At 37.3% G+C, this 22,729-nt stretch overlaps 1 protein-coding gene across 1 annotated transcript; it reads right to left on the bottom strand.

The window, feature by feature from the left end:
- Positions 1 to 1,447: 1,447 nt before the first annotated feature.
- LOC109933294 (protein tyrosine phosphatase non-receptor type 12) lies at positions 1,448 to 19,140 on the bottom strand (the record flags this gene model as incomplete). The annotated part of the gene is made up of 11 exons (XM_048593075.1): positions 1,448 to 1,533; positions 2,819 to 2,908; positions 5,061 to 5,138; positions 6,671 to 6,737; positions 9,132 to 9,274; positions 9,707 to 9,766; positions 13,188 to 13,259; positions 14,092 to 14,130; positions 15,678 to 15,773; positions 17,489 to 17,565; positions 19,032 to 19,140. Coding segments are annotated over 11 exons (917 nt in total), but the record flags the coding sequence as incomplete, so codon positions are not given.
- Positions 19,141 to 22,729: the final 3,589 nt, after the last annotated feature.

Below are 22,729 nucleotides of genomic sequence, written 5' to 3'. Positions count from 1 at the left end.
ACGTGGCGTCACTGATGGGATATGTATTAGTCAAAGTACAGTTAAGGGATCAGTGTGCAGAACTACCACTATATGTACTAAAAGGCGGCTACCCGGCATTATTTGAATGATCCGGGTTACAAAAATTAAGCTTGAATTGGGATGTGGTTAATGGGCTGGCGGACTCAAACGTGAGTTTACAACAGATCCTGGCCAAGTTCTGTGTAAATATGTCTTCAAGGGAACTCTAGGATGAATGAAAGGAGCCAAAATTAAAATACAACCGAAACCAGAAGCTTATCGGAGGAGTCTGAAGGTACGGCCAGTATCCTTTGCCATCTGGTCTAAAGTAGAGACGGAAGGGGAACAGCTGGTGATCTGGGAGCACTGGGACCAGCAACCACCAGTGAATGGGCCACTCCAATCAACCCAGTTTTAAAAGCAAACAGTGTAGTGAAGATTTGGGGTGACTTTCAGCATCCTGGGTGCACAATACCCACTTCCATACCATCGTCTACAATAATGACAGAGGGGACTTTTCCCTCTACAATCGGCTGCCCTTTGGTTTCACATCAGCACAGTTCTATTCCAGAGGGCCATGGACAAAATTGTGGATTGTCAGGAGTCCAGGGTTATCTAGACAATATTTTGGTCACTGGCTCCTCCAAAAGAGACACATTTAAGAAACCTAGAAGGAACACTAAAAACGCATTGCCTGCAAGTAAAAGGGAGAAATGTAAGTATTTAGGGACTCCACTAAGTACTTGGGCCATGTAATTGATGGCAAGGGACTATACAAGGCACCCAAGATGATGGAGGCCATCATGATGGCTCACACACCAGAGAATGTGTTTCACACGTGTTTTCACATTTGTGACATCTGTCACAAATTTCACAAGTATTTTAAACATACTTGGCGCATTCTATGAATTCCTGTATGCCCTTGCTCTTTTCCACCATTGCAATATATCTAGTTTAACTTTCCTGTGCGTATCTCTGTTTTTCTGAATCTGGCCATTTTTGTACTCATGCTCCCCTTTCTATTCCTTAAACTCAATTATTTCCATCTTTGTTAAGTACTTTTAAGTGCAACTTGCAATTCAGTTTTTTAAAAAAATTGACATGCAGCAGAGTTGTATGTACTCAACTTAAAACCCCATATTTACAGCAAAATGGAATACTGAGGCTGCACCATATGGTTTCAATTCAAAAAGATCCACACAGAACATTAGCAATGTTTCAGGCATGAAGCATCAGAATGTCATTGCATAGCTCATCAGATAAAATCAGGTGCTAATGTGGAGGCAAAAATGCAACTTAAACATCTCACAGACCTAAACAACAGGAATTCTGCAAATTATTTATTGGTACAATGCCTTCAAACCTTTAACTGTTTCAACTACCGAGTTAAAGTTATATCTGGTTCTAAATAGTTATGTTAGCTAACACAAAATTGAAAGTAAATTACCTTCGTACTCGTGGCGGCTTTGGTGGTGGTGAATCAGATTTGTCCGGAAGCGAAGAAATGGTTGTATTTTCAGAACTAATGTCGTCCTGTTATAAAAGCAGTTTAAATTGTAATGATCATAAAAGACTTTTAAGGCACTGACGTTCAACATTTTCATATTCTAACAAAGCTGAATAAAATAATTCCATTAACAGAACACATCCTGGAATTGAAGAGGCAGTTCGACAGTAGTTAACTGGAGCACAGTAAATAGGAACAGAGAACAAGTTGCAGATGTGTGAAAGGCACTTGAGGTTGAGGGGCATGCACAGGTGTGCTTTCCGTACAAAACATTTTGCCATAAGTACATATAAATCTATATTTGCCCAGACCCCAAAATTTTGATCATCCAAACTTGTACATCAAATTTTTCAAGCTAATGAAAACATAACATTCGAAAGGGCGGCTCCCAGATCCTAGGCCTTGTCAAAAAAATTCTAGGCACACAGCTTTTCACTGCAGAAAAAAAAAATCATCTATGAAATCCTGGAAAATGAATGGGTGTAACTAAATGGATAAGTATATGAAGCTAACAGTTAAAGTGTTACAGATTAACAAGACATCCTGGATTAATGACCACTGATATCAATTCAGTTTCTGCAGTATCTGTCATGCCATTTGCCACGGTTATGTAATTAGAACACACTCCAAGACCACACAAAATACCAAATTAAAATATATTTATTGTTTATGGTGTGAAATTGATAGGCCAAAAGTACTATAAATAAGCCAACAGCATACAACTGTAAAACAAAAATTACAAAATTGCGACCCTGCTAGTTTCATGATATTATTTTACTTCAAGAAAAAAAAAAAAAACAGGAAAAGCATCTGCTGAGTATAATTAAAAAGAGCTATATTTCCTGCCACGGAAGTACTTTTTCCAGATGCTCAGTTCCTCTCAGTTCTCTACTTTTAAAAAAAAAAAAATGAGTATCATGTCAAAGTCACAGGTACTGTTCATGACCACATTTCACTGCACAAGAGGAAACAGATTTTCCGGAAAATAGCATCCAACCATCTGCGTGTTAAATTTTTAGAAAATATATTTAGGATCAATCCATTTTACTAGTTTTTTTCGTAAATGCAAAACCACAACATTTTCTCCAAATAGTCAAATAATTAATATTCGTTGCTACCATTCACAAAGTTATCAGCATTGAAGTAGCCTGATAAACAAATAAAGTGTGTTGCAGCAGTATAATTGTAGTACTAAACCACTTAACTGACACTATTTTTCAAAAAAGGAAAATGATCTCATTCTTCAACAACCAAAAAATGTTTATCATAGACACTTTTCATCAAGTAAATTACCTATAAATGGTTACTTACAGTGTCAGAAAGACTTTCAGTGCACTGACTCCTTTGCAGTTCCTTTTCAAATATCTGAGCTATTGCACGGTGAACAAGCTCATATTGCTCCTGCAAAACATAGGAACATCGGAAATATGAGAAGTAGGCCACTCAGCCCCTCAAGACACCTCAGACATTCAACCAGATCATGGTTGATCTACTACCTTAATGACATTTTCCTACATTATCCCCATAACTTGAATACCTAGAAATTTAGCAATCTCCATGTCTGATTTTAGCTGATGAGCTATGGAATGACATTCTGATATCAAGGGTCGTTAACCCAGGATGTCTTGTTAATCTCTAACACTAACCGTAAACTTCAATTACTTGTCCATTCAGTTCCACCCATTCATTTTCCAGGATTTCATTGCTAAATTTCTAGATTATTAAAAAGTCAGCAATCTCTCTCCATGTCTGAATGATTGGGCCTCCAAAGTCCTCTGGGATTTAAATCTGCATTTAAAAAATTGCCAGAGTTAGCAGTATGTTTTGATCATGATGCTTCTGTGCAAAGTTTCTTAGAATTTCCTATCAAATTAAAGCCCAATGTTTTGCTCCTACAGCAATATGCCAAGGATACTGGAAATCTGAAATAAAACCAGAAAATTCTGTAATTGCACAGGTTGATGAAAAGTCAACTTTTCCCCTTCAGAGCTGCCAGCTGACTATTTCTCCTATTTCCTGTTTCTATATTTAGTTCTTTTCCATTTTAAATATTGTGCAAAATACTTTTGTAGTATTAAAAGACATCTTTCAGACTCTTAATCTGTTTTTAACTATATCCACAAATGCACAGAGCCATCATACAAGAGACATTACCAGAAACTATATATAGTGGCGTCCTTCATGACTTGAACTTAAGTTGTAGAAGTCTTCCTTGCTAAAACCTAGTCTCATATGCATTATAAGAGAAAAGTCAAATAAAGTTCAAAGACATGCCTGTGATAACTCAGGACATCCTGAAACACACTATCCCAATGAAGAACATTTAAAGTGCAGTTTATTACTTCAATTCAAGAACAAGATTTACAATTTAATTACGCAAAAATCTCTTAGGCATTTCACAGAGTTTAATTTTTAAACTATGTTTTATTTTAAAATGTTATGCATTTATGGAAGAATATAAATAACTATTTTGATCTATTAAAGGATGTTCATCTTGAAAAAAATCTGATTTGTCCAAAGTTCAACATTTTCTGTTGTTTTGGCTACTTGAACATTTATTTACACAGATGTCACAATTAGTTACAACATTCAAGTCAGAATTATAGGAACATTAGGCCAGATTTTCCTATAGTCAGATAACAGCGTCGAGAAGGTAGAGGACAGTTGCACATGGGAGCCCCATGCAATCACCAGTGTGGCAGATTCCAAAGGAATTGCCCAGGAAACTGAAGATTCCACTGATTAATTCCTATATGCTTAGAACCCCCCAAAAGCATCCAACTTATTTGGAGAACAAGGAGGGTCCCACTGTTGTTAAGTAAATAGTGAGTCAGGAAAAGTTAAGACTATCAAATACCTAGTAACTATTAGTAATTAGTTAACTATTCAACTAACACCCAATGTAACCCAAACACACTGAACTGCACCCTTCTTCCTGCAGACACAAACCCATGTACCCACTCTAACCCTAGCTTTCAACCCACACCCTTCCTCCAGACCTCCATTACGTAACTTGCTTTACCTCACCTTACCTTATCTTATCTTGCATCCAGGCACCCTAAGTTCATGCTTACAATATGTACCTACCCTTTCACAGAAGCTATCTAAGTGGCAATCTGTGATGTCGAACTTATAAATTACAAAAAATGGCAACTAACCACTGTGAAAAAGAGGATATGATTTGCTTTCCCAATTGTTCTGCACCATGGGCTTTGATCAGAATCTCCTGTCACTTAGGCATCATTCATTACATCTAAAAACAGCAGTGGCCATCTGTATCTCCTCAGAAAATTCAGTCTATTATATTTAATGTTATATTGCAAAATGTCAAGTTGTTACATGCTGAGCAAGATCTTTGAGGATTAGAACAACTGACAATCTAATCAAGTGCAATGAAGAAATTGTTCAGAGAATGTGGCACTGAAGAAAGCTCAGTTTCATTAACATTCATTGAACAAACTGCATTTACCTCGCATATTTAATGGGGCAAGAAGCCCACACTGCCAAGACGCAAGAGAAAATAAATAAAATTAAACATCATGTACAATCTTACCTTTGTTTGGACTGCAGAATGCCTTTGTGTTCTCATTTCTTGAATCAAATTAAACACACTGAACTCCTCAGGAATTTTCTAGGAAAAGAAACATTTTGGCAAAATGAGAATTGTAAATTGATAAAACTAAATCACTCATGTTGCAGATTGTTCAGCTAGGGAGACATTATCGGCATCTATCCTGTCAAGGTCCTAAAGAATTTTATGTTCCAATTAGATTACACCTTACTCTAAATTCCAAGAAGGTAGAGCTAATTTCTTTTCATTTAAGAATTCTCTCATCAGAAACAAGTTTACTGAACCTCACTGTATTTGCTGTCAGCAAAATAAGTCCTTTAAGACAGATGACCAAAACTGTGCCAATGCTTCATATAACTGTACAATCATGTATGAATTGTATAATTTCAAATAAGATCTTGAAAAGATGTATCTGCCATCCTTGCATGATATTTTTGACCAGATTCCTAATTCAAAATCTAGCCACCGAACACAGCAAATTTTCCATAGCGTGCCTCAGGAATGTGGGGACAGCACTGTGTATTGAAAATGATAGCTTAAATGTCACAAAAATTCACTACTTTTAAAATGAATTTATTACTATTTGTACTTGAAATGGAAGCCACATAACATTAAAATTATGATTTGTGTAATTTATTATTCCATTTAGATAGTTCCTAAACTGAAAGCAAATACAAAAGTTGACCAAACAAACCATAAAATCATGTTTGAAGAAATCCCAAAATGTATCCACAAAACTTTCTTTCAACAAAATAAAAGTAAAGTCAATAAACTGTGTATCAATTTATTAATCCACTGTGCATCTTGACAATCTGTACAAGAGGGAGATAGAAGCTTTTCTCGTTATTCAAGCCTTCTCTCAAATCCGTAACCATGTTTTTTTTCCAGGATAGGAATATTTCCCTATGTTTACAGCTACTTAGGAATCTGTTCACACTTCGGAATGCTCACAGACCTCCTAGTACTGCAGCTGATTCTATCATCTAATCCTTCAAACTATGCCCATACTCATCCAATTTGACAATTCCCCAAAATTGCCCCAGCTGAATACAATAATATCATTGAATATTTGTCATACATGGATGGACCCTCTTGTGGTGTAGCAATAACGTCCTTATCCCCAGACTGGGTTGCCTGGGATAAAGTCCCACCTGCATTCAAGTCCCATCTGCTCCAGAGTCGCAAAATAATGTCTCTGAACAGGTTGGTTAGAAAAACAGGTTAGATGAAATTTCCAATCAATCTAGCATATTTTTTGAAAACTAAACGTAGTTAAGAAGAAGCAATTCATGCATTTAGTTTATTTGTGCAGATTTGGCTATCAAATATTAATGATAAAAATGTTTAACTGCTGTTGGATAAACAGAAAATAATTAAACTAAATATTAATCCAAAGTGCTCAATCCAAAAGTCAGTTAAATAAATATCTTATTACATAGTGGAAGACCCTGAAATCACAGGCAACTAGTAAACTGTGCTTAAGAACTGAATATTCCCAAATATAGACCAAGTGTTGACTATTTCTCTGCTTATTTGTTTAGGCTTTGCAGGTTTTATTTGAGGGCAAAAAACTTGAGAAACAGATGACTCACCCCAGCTTTCAGCAAATTCCAGGTATAGTCAATTGCACATATGGCTCCAGTTCTTCCACATCCAGCACTGTAAGCATATAATTTCAGGAAATGACTCATTTTTGTCTTCCTTAAATCACAGTCACCACACCATCTCCAAGATCAAAACAACAGGAACTCTAACATCATGTTGTGAAACGTTAATTCGACTGCTTGGAATAGAAAATGGTACCATTACAATTAAAATTTTTTGGTAGGTTAAGCTCAAAGTCCTTGCATCTGCTCGGTTCAAATCCTATGCTAAATTATAACTCAATTTCTAGCTAGTCTAACTATGTTTCACTAATGTTTAGCACAAGAGTGCGACTTTTCTCTGAGAATCAGCAAGAATAGCATGGAAAGCAAAGGTGTACAAAGGACGTCTATCGTGATAGAATCAATGCATTTTCCTCAACTCATTTACAACTTTTGACACGAATGTTTTTCTTGCGTCTAGTTCCACAGGATACCACATTTCATCTCACCCTTATTAATCTATTTAGGCCATCTCCAATTGCAATTTATCTTTTTCATGCATTTCAACACCTGGAACGAATGGATTAGTTTTTTTTAAATTATAAACCGTCCAGTCTCTGGCACAATTGCTTAGCACATTCAACTGTTAACTGCAAGGTTGGTGGTTCGAAACTACTCAAGGATGAAAAGCTTGCTAGAGCGCTTGTAGTGTGGTGATAATGTCCCTACCTCTGAGTCAGGAGGCCCTGGTTCAAATCCCACCTGCTCCAGAAGTCTACAGTCACATCACTGAACAGGTTGACTAGAAAATATTCATAATTTAAAAACAAACAACTCCTTTGATGACTTATATATTCAAACAAATCATAATCCTATTCTCTATCCAACTGCCAACTTCATTCACTCATAAGCTCTCTCATCAATGTGATAAAAATGAACAAAAGACTGAGTTTTCTTGTTAATGGTCCGCCCCTTATCCTGCTTTTGGACCCACCAGCCAGTAGAAATATCTTAATTACATCCACCCTGTCATGTCCCACAAGACATTTGCAAGAATTGAGACGCTAATAAAGACAGACCCCTCTTAAACCTCTACAAAACGGTTCTGCCATCCCAGGGATTAATCTGGTGAGCCTCTGTTAAACTCCCACAACAGTAAATATATTTTTCCTTCAATAAGGAAATTAAACTGCACTCAATACACCAGGTAAGGCTCTATATAACTGCACTAAGTAACTTTTACTCCTGCACTTAAAACTCCCTTGCAATGAAGGCCAACATGTTACTGGCATCCGTTAACTGGTGGCTAACTTCTAAATGACTCATGAACATGGTCGTCCACGTTACTTTGGACACTAGAACTTCTCAACCTCTCACTATTTTCTACCAAAAGTAAATAACTTCACTCATTTACGTTATATTCTTTCTGCCATGTTCTAGCCCATTCACTTCGCATATCCAAGAACTTTTGACATTTCCTTGCATCTTTATCATAATTTACAAAGAAAAATAGAGAAAGTAGGAGTAGATCATTCAGACCTTCAAGCCTGCTCTGTCATTCAATACGATCATTGCTAATGTGGTAATCTCTGACATGACCATAAGACTAGTCAGACCTCTCGGTATCAGGATTGCCTACAAACCAACAACCACCCTACGATAGGTACTGACGAACATAAAGGATCCCATACCCACAATCAATAAAACCAACATAATATACAACATACCGTGCAAGGACTGTGAGAAACATTTCATAGGCCAAACTGGAAGAAAACTGACAATAAGGAATGCACGAACACCAACTAGCCACCAACAGACCACGACCAGTTCTCATTGGTCTCAGAACACATGGACAAAAAAGGACAAATTGGACTGGGACAACACATGCATAACAGCACAAGCCAAACAGACATGACAGGGAATTGCTGGAGACCTGACATTCCAACCAGGACTCCATCAACAAATAGATTGAACTGGGCCCGAAATACAATCCACTGAAAAACAGAAACGGAAGTGATGCCAATCACCCCAGCAAACCAAGGCATATAAATAACAAGCGGGACAGAACACCAACGCTTCACCGGAGGCGCACTGACAATGTTACCTAGCAGGGTGACAAAACATCTGCAATCAAACACGCCTGCTTGGCAAGCAAGTCTACAGCCTGAATAGCCTACTTCTGCTTCTGCATCTCATGGTCTTAAACAAACTTTTAAATTAACCATACCTAGTTTGGTGATGACTATTAGCCAACAAATCTGTACAGCTCTGCTTGAATTTGTAGCATATTATATTATATGACTGGCTAACTGTACAGGCAATAAACAGAAACATGAAATTCTTCAAATCCTCTAATGTTTAAACATGTAAATTTATAAATAGAATTAAAGTATATATTACTGCCCAATTCAACTTTTTGTCACATTTCAAATCTGAAGAATAAAAGCACAAATATTTTCTTCTATACCTGCAGTGGATACAAATGGGAACATCCTCATGTTCTTGGTATTCTCGCATCAAACTGATCATATCCAAAATAGAATCAAATGAAGATGGAACATCATGATCAGGCCAGTTTATGTAATGGAATTGATATATTCTCCGAGATTCCTAGGCATGAAAAAAAAAATGAACATTTAATTATCTCCTACTTGCCAAAAGCTAAATTACTTTCATAACTGGCATGGAGAAGATTAACCAATGAAGGATGAACTTTGATCTATCGTGTCTTTTTATTTTTCATTAAAATAACATGCAGTCTTATTGTGACCAACATGGCTTACAACTTAAGCATTGATGATAAAGGTCCAAGTTTTGCTGGATCAGAACATTTCACAGTGTTTACTTCTTCAGACTTAAGACTTTCATCCTTTTCCCTTACCTTTCAGTTCAAAAGTGCTTTTGCTCTGATGATGATGATGATGATGATGATATCATTTCTTTTTTAAAAAAAAAACCATCAGTAATATATAAATTTACCAAAAGATTAAATTACCCCAAAAGTTAAACTAGAACCATTATTTACATTGGACCATAACTCACATTCTGGAATTCCACTAATAGAGTCCTTATAAAATAGTCATTTCTTGATTGTTCTGCTTCCTGGAAGAGCAACAGAAACAAAAGTCATTCAGCATCAGGACTGGAATGTTTACGGGATCGTGGATTTTGCAGTTGCAGCAAATGGTTGGAAGAAATAGTGTGCAATGAATGACATAAATGAAAATGTTGAGTCACAATGTTACTTCCTGTCCAACTCCGTCAGATCCCAGTGTTTTCACATCTCTCACCCAGATTTTACAGCTCTCTCAATAAGTGAAACTCCACAAGCTCAAACACTGAATGCATATCAACTACTGGCCATAATGCCCCAACTCCATCAAGTTGTACTCTCACTTCCTTTCAACAACAAAACCAGTTTACAAACAAAATCATCATCCTGTAGAACGAAACCATATTCAAGCAGACCATCCCCCCATTCTCTTTCAACATCAAATGCAAAAGGTGTGGTGGATCTCCTGTCTAAATTCGACTGGGACCTTCCCCCTCACCCCCCATTACCACTCCTGATTACATAATTTGCCCTTGCTAGTTCACGTACACAGACATCGACATGCCTCTAATAGCTGATGCTGTTCTCTTCATTTAAAATAGCTTTCATTGTTTTTCTCACAATCAGTCCTGAAACTCATATCTATAGTGAACGTAGAGGGCGGCACGGTGGCTTAGTGGTTAGCACTGATACTTCACAGCGCCAGGGACCCAGGTTCGGTTCCACCCTCGGGCGACTGTCTGTGTGGAGTTCACACATTCTCCCCATGTCTATGTGGGTTTCCTCCGGTGCTCCGGTTTCCTCCCAGTCTAAAGATGTGCAGGGTAGGTGGTTTGGCCATGCTAAATTGCCCATAGCATTCAGGGATGCGTAGATTAGGTGGGTTAGAGGGGGATAGGTCTGGGTGGGATGCCCAGAGGGTCCGTGTGGACTTGATTGGGCCAAAGGGCCTGTTTCCACACTGTAGGGATTCTATGATTTCTATACTACAAACTGGGGTTTAGATATTGTGAGCATAAAGATCAAGTGTACCAATGCCTAAGATTTTAACAGAAGTCCATGTGCTACATAGTTAGTCTACTTAATTAATGAGTTATCTCTTGCTCTTCAGCTCAGGAATAAACACCAGACAGTGAGAGACTATGGAATAAACTCAGATTAGATTCGTCAAATTTACGAATTAAAGGGCAACAAGTGCCATTTGGGAATTTTACATCACAAAGATTTAACCTATGCATTCTGAGATACATTAAAATAAAAAGACAATACAAACATTGAGCAATGCTTCTACATTTCTGGAGATAATCACTAATAAGATAAATAAAACAGATCCAGAAATAAATTCAGATTAATTCATCAGACAGTGGAATTCACGACCACGTGGAATATTTGAAGCAAACAGCACGTATGCACGCAAAAGAAAAGCAGGTAAGTACAAGGAGTAAAATTAGAAGGATCAATTAGCAGAATGAGATGCACTCGGTAGAGACAAGGTTTACATGGAACATGATCAGAAATGACCAGGAAGGTTTATTTTTGTACTGTATATTTTTGTATTAAAAATGGAGGTCTATCCATAACATTCATTAGTTTAAAATATTATATGACCTGAGTTATTGGGTGACACTGGCAAAGTCATACTTACTGTCCATTTCCAACTCCTCCTCAACTACTACAATGTTGCAGAACTATTGCCTTCAATTTACAACATTGCATATCTTCTTACCAATTAAGAAGAAATTAAAAATCACCCACATAGCGCAGACTGGGCAAAGAACAGTCCTAAATCCTGGAAAAATTGAACCAATTTCATATTTGTTAAAATGGGAATGGAGGATTTGAGTTATAAAATTAGACTAGATCGGCTAGGACTTTCTTCACTGGAGCATATGAGGTTGAGGGGTGATCTTAGAGGTTTATAAATTCATGAGGGGTATAGATAAGGTGAATCACAAGGGTATTGCCCCTAGGGTTGGGGAGTTCAAGCCTCCAACCTCTACTGTCTTTGTTGCAAGGCATCACTCCTGCCACTGAGACTCCACTGACTAGTTTTACGAGGGCTCCTTTGTGCCGCAGTTAGATAAATATTGTCTTAATATCTCACCTCAAGCATTAAGCTTGTTTGTTCATATTCAGACCAAAATTGCATGAACTTGAATAGCTTTGACAGAGCAACGATCACCTTACTGATGAGCAAGTGTCAACACTTTCCTTCACTTTGCTGATGACTAGCCATTGGTTGGGTTGGAATTATTGCAGATTTTGTGGATAGAACATACCTTGCAATTTCTCCATATTGCAATGGGCAGCTTTTCATTTCCAGATATTATTACTTTAAAAAAAATTAAATGGGATTTGTAGTCTTGTTCTCTAAATTATCAGTTCAAGTAGACACCAACATTCAAAATCTATAAATATAAGCTCAGTAGAACACCAATTTCAGATTCAACAATTTAACATAATGTATGATTAATACAATGAGTATGGCAGCAGCACACAATGTCCAGTTGGATACCAATTTCCGTATCATGACCAGACGCTTGGACAAAAACATTTTTATAATGGTAGGTTTTGTAGCGAATAATAACAGAAAGCAACTGGCATCTGTGAATATAAGAACTGATAAGTTAATGTGCATTCTTACTCAATGCGATCAAAATCCATCATTAAAATGTTTGGAAGTAATTTCTCAAAAAATGAAAATAAAGCAAATAATCCTCAACTTCTCCTCTTAAGGAAAGAAGAAAAAGATTAGAAAATACCACCACCTATGGTAAATTCAAAGTGTAGAATTTTCAGGTGACTTGAAGTGGTGTTGTGGCATTGTCCTTGAAATTCTAATGATTTAGACAATAAAAAGTATTACATTGCAACTTTTAGATCTATCATGAGAATATAATTGTATAGAATTCATAATAATAAACCAAAACAATTCACTCAAACAAGGTAGGTGAGGAAGCTTGATAAATCATTTAAAAATCTAAATACTGCATTCCCCTCAAAGGCTTTTGGAAAGAAAGTTGAAAGCGAAACAAAATTCAGCAAATCCACCAGGATTCTAGCTGGGTAGATCATCCAGTCCATTGCTGGAAGTGGGGATACCAAGCAAGACCAGCACTAGACTGGACTCCAATGTCCATTTATATATCTGACTGATAATCATGTACAAGCTCAAACATTTAAGATTAACCAATTATTCAGGCTGACTGAGAACAGTCATGAAAATATACTTCATTTGTGTATAATATTCTTTTAATTTGGAGGAACTGGGATATCAATCATACTGGTAAATGCAGAGAAGTCAATGTAGGATCAATAATTATTTGAACCTGGCAAGTAGTTTAAAATTAAAATGAAGTAATACCCATCTCATTTTCCCCAAGAAAAGATTCATCACCTAAACATTAGCCAATGACATACTATTATTCCCTCCCCCTCAAAACACAAATCATACATAGCAAAAGTACTCACACAAGTAATCTGAAATTCTCCAAGGTGGAGAACTCCATCCCCATGTAGCGGCCAGTAGCGTTCACACTTTTTCTACAGAGAAACATGCATGTTAAAACTATTAGTTTACATTTATTCACACCATAACGTAGCTTTTGATCAACACAAGAAAACAAATTGTCCTCAAAAACCTAACTTACATTGACATTTATTGCACACATTGCTTGTTGCAAACTACAATGTCAATAGATTGATACTTGTTCTACAATAATTTATAAAAAGGTTATTTAAAATTAGACAATAAAAAAAGAGAAATCCATCTATAAAGTCAAACTTATGCCTTAAGAAGCTTGAATATAACCTAAGCAAACTAATATTCGTGTAGGTCAGCATTCAACTAAGCTGCCTCCATTTAACATCCCTACCTGTTGTGACTATACTTTTGCTGCCAAGTCAACACAGCTATATAAAACTTGTAGACGGTGCAGGGATTCCTTGTTAGTTACTTGTTGGTCTCTCTTCAACCAAGAGTACTTAAAATTAATGAAAACAAACTGTGCAGCAAGCTCAGAGTTTTAACCAGTCATTTGTAAGCTTAAAAGAAAGAGAGAGAATAGCCGTCATCTGAGAATCTAGATGAATGTGCAATATTGCACCCCAACATCTCAAAAAGGCTTATTCCTTTTTAGTAATTTTCACAGGCCTCAACAGGAATGTGTATACATATAACATGCTTACATTGAAGCAAAATTATACTACATCTTGAGCAGTTTTTTTTTATAGATCTCAGAAAATTTACAAACCAATAAAGGTGTGCAAAGAAGTTGCATGAGGCATGAGACTGCTGCACAGTTATCATTCATGTTATTCACAAAGACAGACTTAAAAACACACAGAACATGACAAATAAAACAACAAAACTCACTCTCCCCATTTCAAACTCACGGCAAGCCATGACAATGATCTGGAAACAAAAAAGTAAAGGTTAGTTGACTGGCTGAACAAGTGAAGTAGATTTATAATTGGACATGAAGCCTGTATGACAGGTGCAAAGTACACTGGTCAAAGTAACTGCTTCAAGACCTTCTAAAAGATAGTTCTTTACTGTAAAATGGAAATGGAATGGGATGAACAAGTGTGCAGTTGTTGGCGCCGCATTATGGGAAGGATGTGGGTACCTTGGATAGAGAGTGCGCAGTGGCGATTCAAGGGATTTCTTCAAGAGTGAAAAACTTCAGTTGAGGAGATGGACTTGGGGAGGTTGGGACTGTTCTCCTGCATGAGCTGGGAGGAAATGTCTTGCAGGTTCTCAGAGTCAAGGGTGGGCTGGGCGGAGTGGATAGGGAGAGGCTGTTTCCGCTCATGTGGAGGGTAGAACAGGAGTATAAGGGCATAGCATAGGGGTGTGTGGGGATGAGACTTTTTCACATAGCAAGTAATTGGAGTGTGCATGCCCTGCCTTGGGGCATGACAGAGGCAGGTTTGGTTGGGGCACTGAATGATTGTTTAGTAAGTAGAGTACACACATGCTGGGGCTGGGGATGCGATTGGCATTGGATGGTGATGCTGTTTGGGGAGCTAGTGCAGGGGCAATGGGCCGGGTGGCTCCTTCTGCATCTTAGCAATTCTGGTGATTCCGAGGTTCAATTAAACACAAGCATAAGCTCAATCGTGCAAATTTCCTACAATATTGTATTTCAATACGTTTTTTAAACCAGATATTTAACTTCAAATAACAAAACTCCAAACCTACACATGTGGGTAAACCCTAAAAGGCAGAAGCTGAGGGGTTGATTCGTTTACTTGGCTGGATGGCTGGTGTGCAATGCCAATAACATGGGTTAAATTCTTTCAACAGCTGAGGTTACCATGAAGGACTCTCCTTCTTAACCTCTCTCCTCACCTGAGGCACAGTATCCTTCAAGTCAAAAGCTAAATGATAGTAAATATCAAAATTGTCTTATTTGTTGTTTGTTAATTCTCAAAGGATAAAATGCATTGTTCTACCGCTGGTGTTACAAGAATGGAGGTGCATTCATCGCACCCAAAAGAACATTCTTGATTCAAATATAAAACAACTCCACAAACTAACAGTGCATTAATCAAACATTTCAGTACAAAGTGGTTATGGCCCTGGAATTTTGCACATAAATACAAAAACAGCAGAACAATTACTCTGTAATGCAAGTTAAATTGGGGCTATAACAGTTTTGCTGTAAGTCACATTTTATTTTTATTTATTTGTAAGATGTGGGTCTTGCTGTTTCTGTCCATCCCCAATGGGCATTGAGAAAATGGTGGATGAGCCGCCTTCCTGAATCATGCAGCCAGACATTTTAATCAATTGTATTGAATAAAAACAAAAAACAAAGGAAACAGACTGCCTTTAATTTTAAAATTTTCAGGACAATTTTGCTCCTAGTTAGAGTAGCTGCATCTTTCAATTTATTTTAAACACTACCAATTACGTTAAGTTCAAATTCTGTCAATCAAAAGAAAGAAACCACTTACCATAACTTTGTATTCCCAGATCATCCTCCAAAAGTCAAGTACAGAATTCGCTAGTGGGCCTTGGGTAGCTATGTATGATCTTGGCCCATAAACTCCCTAGAAAATGACAGGAATGTAGATTTCATCAAGTTTCTTTTATAAAGTGATACAAAATACTTGACTTTCTAAACTATCAAGATAAATGTTCCAAGAATATATGTGCTCAATATACAAACCAACGAATAGGGCCAATATTATTACATAAAAAAGTTACTAAGTATACGTATACTCAATCTGAAAATTGAAACAATAAATTCAATTTGCCATATCTCAAAATTAAAAGAAGTACATTTTTGACTCATCCCAGAGATTTTAATAGTGCGTCAAAATTCAGTTTTAACAATTAACCACATACGAACAATTTGTTTCTTCCCATTTCATGTCTACAATTCCATAAGTTCAGGGCAAAAAAGTAATTTATTTGATGCTGGACAATACAGCTCTATTGCTGATGCGCAATAGAGGCTTAATGCAATGTCAGTGACTTTGGTTAGAGGAGAATTCCAAGAATCAATTACAACATGTATACACAGTATCCTATAGGATATACAAGAGGTTTTTCTATTTCTTTAAAAGGTGGAGGGCTTAATGGCAACACTAAATGCATTGTTTCTGTTAACATTGATTTGGTTTGTTTTGCTCTGCTGATTTTTAAATAGTAAATTTACCCCCAACTTTGGACTGTTAGGCCAGGTTCAACTTATTTAACAAACAGACGCCAATAAAATAGAGTTCTGCACAAGTGAACAAAGCAAATTACTGGATGTAAAAAGGCTACATATTTCATCTGACTGATCCAAACATGTAACAGTTGCATCCATTCCAGTTTGCATCCTGCAATGTCAACACAGAGTGCAATGGGAACTAGCATGATTTAAGAGGAAGGAGAAACAAGGAGAGTGGAAATGATGGGAACCTCCACAGTTTTACATTTTTAAATTCAGGATATAAAATTGTAATTACAAAACAGAATTTAAAAAAGCAAAATACTGATGGTGGAGACATAACTGAAAACACTAGTAATATTCAGGCAGTATCTGTGGAAAAAGAAACAAAGCTAGCATTTTGGGTTGATAACCTTACAACAGCGTGTTCCAATGAAAGGTCATTGGCCTGAAACATCAACCATTTGCTTCTCCAAAGATGCTGGCTGATCTGCCGACCATTCTCAGAATCATCTCAAATACAAGACATCATTTTTCACAACTGAACAAAAAGGAGACTGAGATAACCCTATTTCCATTACACGTTCATATACTGAATTTCCATTCTTAAATAATTAAGAAATGCAAATTGAACCAATTCTCAAAAGGCTTGAAGCCATAGTATAGAACAGTCCTCAGCTTGATATTATCAGCAATCTTCTCCAAAAGGCAATAATTTGGCCAGTATGGGAAATACGAAAACGCAAATCAAAATTAAAAAAAAGTGTATATATAATCTTAAAGAAAAGAAAATTTCATGGACAGTAGATGACCATGCTGTAGGCAACTTGAGTTCCTAGTGTACAAAACATTATTCCAACTCAGTGCATCAAACAGCACAAAATCCAAATATAAAAAGGCTGCAGTTAATTTATCATTGTGAAGCAAAGTTTTGTGGGAAGTACTGTTGGCTGTTAGTCAAAACTACAGAAAACAAAAACAAACCTTTAAACACAAGCCCCATAGTAATTACAGGACATCTTCACTGAAATACTAAAACAGTGCACTTGTCATGCAACATTGAACAATTTTCTCCTCTAAATAAAATGCTGAAAGTACAAACATTACCTTAATAAAATTTGCATTGATATAATCTGAATCTTGATCTGAAATTTTCAATGCAAGTTTCACCCTGCTATGGTCAACTGCAGTGAGGAAAAGAAAGAGAATGAAAAAAGCTTTACAAATGTCAAATAAGTTAATACAACACATGTTCAAATACCATTAAACAATCTCTAAAAGTCACTCATCCTATTGACGTTCAAGCTACTGATGAGAAAATACCATGCAAACAACTGGAGACGTCAGGAGCTGACAATGCACAGAACTTGGACTGAAAGAAATGATTTAAATGTTTAAATGATCACATGAAGCAACATTTAATATCAAACAAAAACTCCCACGACAGTCAGGTAGAATGCAATATTTTAAGCTGTCAATAGAAACAGGTAGAAGTTATGAGAAAATTCTAATAGGAACAAAATAAAAATTCTGTTACACTTTTGTCAGTACCATAAAATGTTCATAACTGTAATAAATACCTGTATTTGCTGACCACCACTGGCTCCCAGTTGAGCATAACATACCATTTTAAAACCAGTACCCTCACTATCAAATCCTTCCAAAGCCTCACCCTAAATCTGCAATCTCTTCCAGCCATAATCTCTGATGTATAATCATTTGGGAGCACAGAACTGGAGCCTTGCCGTAAACAAAGCATTTTGCTAAAGCTCTTTGTCATGCACTCACCAGAACAATTTGTAAGAAATCCTAAAGCCAAGTGAAAACATTTACACTAAGAGGAGCGTGTTGACGAGGAGGCAAGAGAACTTTGATGCGTACACATTGGAAGCTTCATGTATTAATACTTAGGGCTCTGTCTTTGTAGACAGAAAGAATATGCGCACACACTGCTCATGTTTCAACTGATCAAAATAGAGGACAGCCATTCACTCATTCATTTCTAAGAGGCAGTACCTTGACCAGAGAAAACCTGCCTAGTTTACATTTTAAACAAAGCTTGGCAGTTGACTATCAACCAGTCATCATTAACTAGTTAATTCATCACAGCAATGCCTCCACCAGAGTCTACTCGTCAACCAATAAATGCTCAAATTCGTTAGAAGAAAACTTGTTACCCATTGACTTTAATACTTCTTGCAAATTAAAGATGACAAGGATGAAAATCTTCAACAAAATGGAACTTTATTCAGCAATATCTGACAGATTATCTGCATTTCTTTAATTCGGACATCTTGGGCATTACCAATTATAACTATCTCAGCACTGGTGGTCCTGCTCTCAAATGCCAAGACTCTTAACTCTCAGATTCCTCCTATAAACCTCTCCATTTTTGCTCACTGAACATACTCCGAAAAATCACTCTTGGACCATGCTTTTGATTATCTGCCGTAATAGTACCTTATCTGGTTGAATGTCAAATTGGCTTGCAATACTCATGAGAAGGGCCTTAAATATTTATCAAAAGCGCTAAATGAATTCAAGCTGTTGTTACAAAAAAACCAATTATCCTCAAAACTACCTGAACATTCTAATCATACAAAGCATTTAATTACTGTTAAATTTCAAAAAGAAACAATTAAAAACTTACATGGCAAGATGTCTTTATATCTGTTCTTTTTAACATTTTCTTCCTTTTCTCCAATGTTTGTGGGGTAGATCTTTTCAGTCCTATATTTAGTCGACAGTCTTCTGAGTCGCTGTTAAATACAAAAAATAACTAAAAATTCAATATTTATATAATTTAATACACTCTGACAGAAAATACAAAGCATAGCTCAACAATAATACATGACACGAAGGCATATGATGACACTTTAGCTGGTTGGCACCATAAAAATAGTTGTTACTTTTATTGGTCTACTTGGAAAATTCTTCGTAAGTATTGCAATGCTCATGTTAATTTCATGTTTTAATCATTCATAGGATGTGGGCATCACTGGTTAGGAATCGAGTTACTCTCCACCTTAATTGCCCTGGAGAAAGGAGTAGAGCTGCAGTCCTTGGGGTGCAAGGACAACCACATTGTTTTCAGGAATGGAGTTCCAGAATTTTGAACCAGTACCAATGAAGTGAACTGATTTTTCCCTCAATGGTAGTGTCAAGCTTCTTGAGTTGTTAGAGCTGCATCCACCGAGACTAGTGGGGAGTATTCTATAAAGTCCTAGCTTGTGATTTATAGATGGTAGACAAGCACTAGGTAGACAGGTGGTGGACTCAAGACAATTCCTAGCCTCTGATCTACTCTTCCAGTCACATAGTTCACTTTCTAGTCAATGGTAACCCCAGGAAGTTCAGAGTGGTGGATTCAGTTATGGTAATGTCATTGATTTTATGCCATTTCTTGATATCACATGGAGTGAATCAAATTGTTAGAAAGATTGAAAAATATCTCCACAGTTTAGAACAAACAACAAAGAAATTATCTTTACAAAATTAGAAAAGTAAAACACAAATGCTTTTGTGGCACAGTGATATGGTCCCTGCCACAGAGAAGAGTCCCAGGTTGAAGTCCCACCTACTCCAGAGGTGTGTAATAAATCTCTGAGCAGGTAGATTAGAAAATATCTACAACTTATACTCTAATATCCAGAATCAACATGAGATAAACAAAATTGTTGTCAAACATAGCACAGAGCACACCAAGTAGAAGATCCAGTTAAAAAGATCCCATGGATTTCCCAGCGACCCACCCAGCCAGGTGACAGACTCTTTGGAACACCAAATCTCAAAATTTTGTCTCCTTTACAAAGGGATTCCAGCTCTTCATTTTCGAAGATTGCCTGTTAAGCTCTCTCAAAAAGCTGCTCCATTATGGATTGCCTCAATAACCTTCATATCCACGAACTTCAATCCTTTGCTTCGAGCCTACATTCTAGCATCTTCTCATGGACAAGACTCCGACTCTTTCACAGATAGCTAGCTTCACACTGCTAACACCATCCCAATATTGCTCCAAACTCCAATATCATTCAGCTGCACCAAGAAGTTACTAACTGTATACTTCCTTCACTCCACTCTCAGTGGTACTGAATAGTTGACAAAGATGTTTTTGAGGTCTAACTGCTTCAGACAGCTTCCAGAGCTTCGAAGCTTTAATCCCAACTCTTCCCTACACACAGGGTTTCCAGGGCTTATTCCTACACAACAGCTTGATGCAGCAACTTTTTGGTATGGAGTCTCTTCCCCTACTACAGAACATTCCCTATCTCTTGGGCTTACTTTTATCCCACCAGACCTATGGTTAGTTCTAGACACCATCAACCCACATGGGTACCCCTGCCTGTAGCAGACTAAAAGGTGAAAACAGTACGCAGGGGTGAGTAAGCACAGCTTGTCAGAGTCTGTGCATGTAGTGGAACCCGGAGCGTACACAAGGAAATACAGGTCTTCAATCTCTACCCACAAAAGAAAGTAAATTTATTAAGACAATGAAATTGCATCAATATCTCCGGTTGTACATTGGTTCTGAAATTATTGGGCTTCAATTCCCAGAAGATTAGGCTTGACTTTTACACCAGATAAGTGAGAAACTGTTTATTTTAGGCTAAAAATTATGATTTAGCTTTCACGTAAGATCAACTTTTACACAAGCAAACATGTTAGCAGAATCTCTGGAACTGGACCCTAATTTTTCATAACTGCTCTGCTGGAAGCCTAGCTGTACTAGATCTATAAGAATATGGAAATCATGCATCGACTCTTCAACCCTGACCGGAATCATAGCTTGGGACTGGATTCTCAGAAGACTGAATCTCAAAAACTAATCTATACAAGCACAAGGAGTATTATAGTGCTCAATCATACAGTGCAATAGATGCAACCACAGCACCAGTTTCGTACATACATATAAATGACAAAAATTAGATACTCGAACAAAGTGACGACAGGCACCGTCTTCTGAAACCACAGAGCACCTATTATCATTGCTTGAGGCCCAGGACACCACACTGAATTAAATTTAAATCCATTTTAGGCTGACTCATACTAATGTTCAGAAATACACATGCCTATGGCTTTTTGCTGTAAAAGCAATAAATGAGCAATGCCAGAAAATCCAAGATAAGGCTGAAGGAGTGCCACGTGAAAAAGAAAGGGTTTGAGGGAAAAGCATACTCATGCCTAATGAAACATGGAGATTTATTCATTGTATTTTTAAAAAATGAAGGTTAAAATACAGAACGCAAGTAAATTGTTCGCAGACATTTATTACAAAGTCTCCAATTTCTCTATAATAGCATAAAATAGTCAAAGATATACAATTTTTAAAATCAAACAATAGCACTGAAGACTTACGCTCCAAGACTTGGCCCATAGCCAAGGTTCACCAAGACACTAACAAAAGTGGCATCCACCTCACCATGTGGAAAACTGCCCAGGTATGCCCTGTCCACAAAAAGCAAATTCAAGCCCACTAATTATTGCCCCAGTTAACACCCAAAGCGCTGAAAGGTAGTATGGATAATGCCATCAACTCTACAATAACCTGCTCATTGACATTCAGTTTGAGTTCCATATTGCCCATTCAGCTCTTGACACCATTACAACCTTGGTCCAAACATTAACAGAGAGCAAGTAAGGATGACATTCTTCATTATCATGGGGGAATTTCACACAGTATGGTATTAAGGAACCCAACCAAAATTGGATTTAATGGGAATTAGGGAGAAAATTCTCTGCTGGCATGAGTCATACCGACCACAAAGGAAGATGGCTACAATTGTTGGAAATCAATCATCTCTGCTTAGGAACCTCGTTCTGGCATGGATAGAGGATTGGTTGACCAGTAGAAAGCAAAGAGTAGGGGTAAATGGGTGTTTTTCTGGTTGGCGGTCAGTGGCTAGTGGTGTGCCTCAGGGATCAGTGTTGGGACCGCAATTGTTTACAGTTTACATAGATGATTTGGAGTTGGGGGACTAAGTGTGGTGTGTCAAAATTTGCAGTTGACACTAAGGTGAGTGGTAGAGCAAAGTGTGCAGAAGACAAAGTCTGCAGAGGGATATAGATAGTCTGAGTGGGCGGGCAGAGGTCTGGCAGATGGAGTACAATGTTGATAAGTGCGAGGTCATCCGTTTTGGTAGGAATAACAGCAAAATGGACTATGTTTTAAATGGTAAAAAATTGCAGCATGCTGCTGTGCAGAGGGACTTGGGTGTCCTTGTGCATGAATCGCTGAAGGTGGAATTGCAGGTGCAGCCGGTGATTAAAAAGGCAAATGGAATTTTGTCTGCCATTGCTCGAGGGATGGAGTTTACAAACAGGGAGGCTATGCTGCAGCTGTATAGGGTC

The sequence above is a fragment of the Rhincodon typus genome, unplaced genomic scaffold (assembly GCF_021869965.1).
Source record: "Rhincodon typus isolate 14 unplaced genomic scaffold, sRhiTyp1.1 hic_rhity00002297, whole genome shotgun sequence".
Taxonomy (NCBI): domain Eukaryota; kingdom Metazoa; phylum Chordata; class Chondrichthyes; order Orectolobiformes; family Rhincodontidae; genus Rhincodon; species Rhincodon typus.
This window is presented reverse-complemented; position numbering and strand designations above follow the sequence as displayed.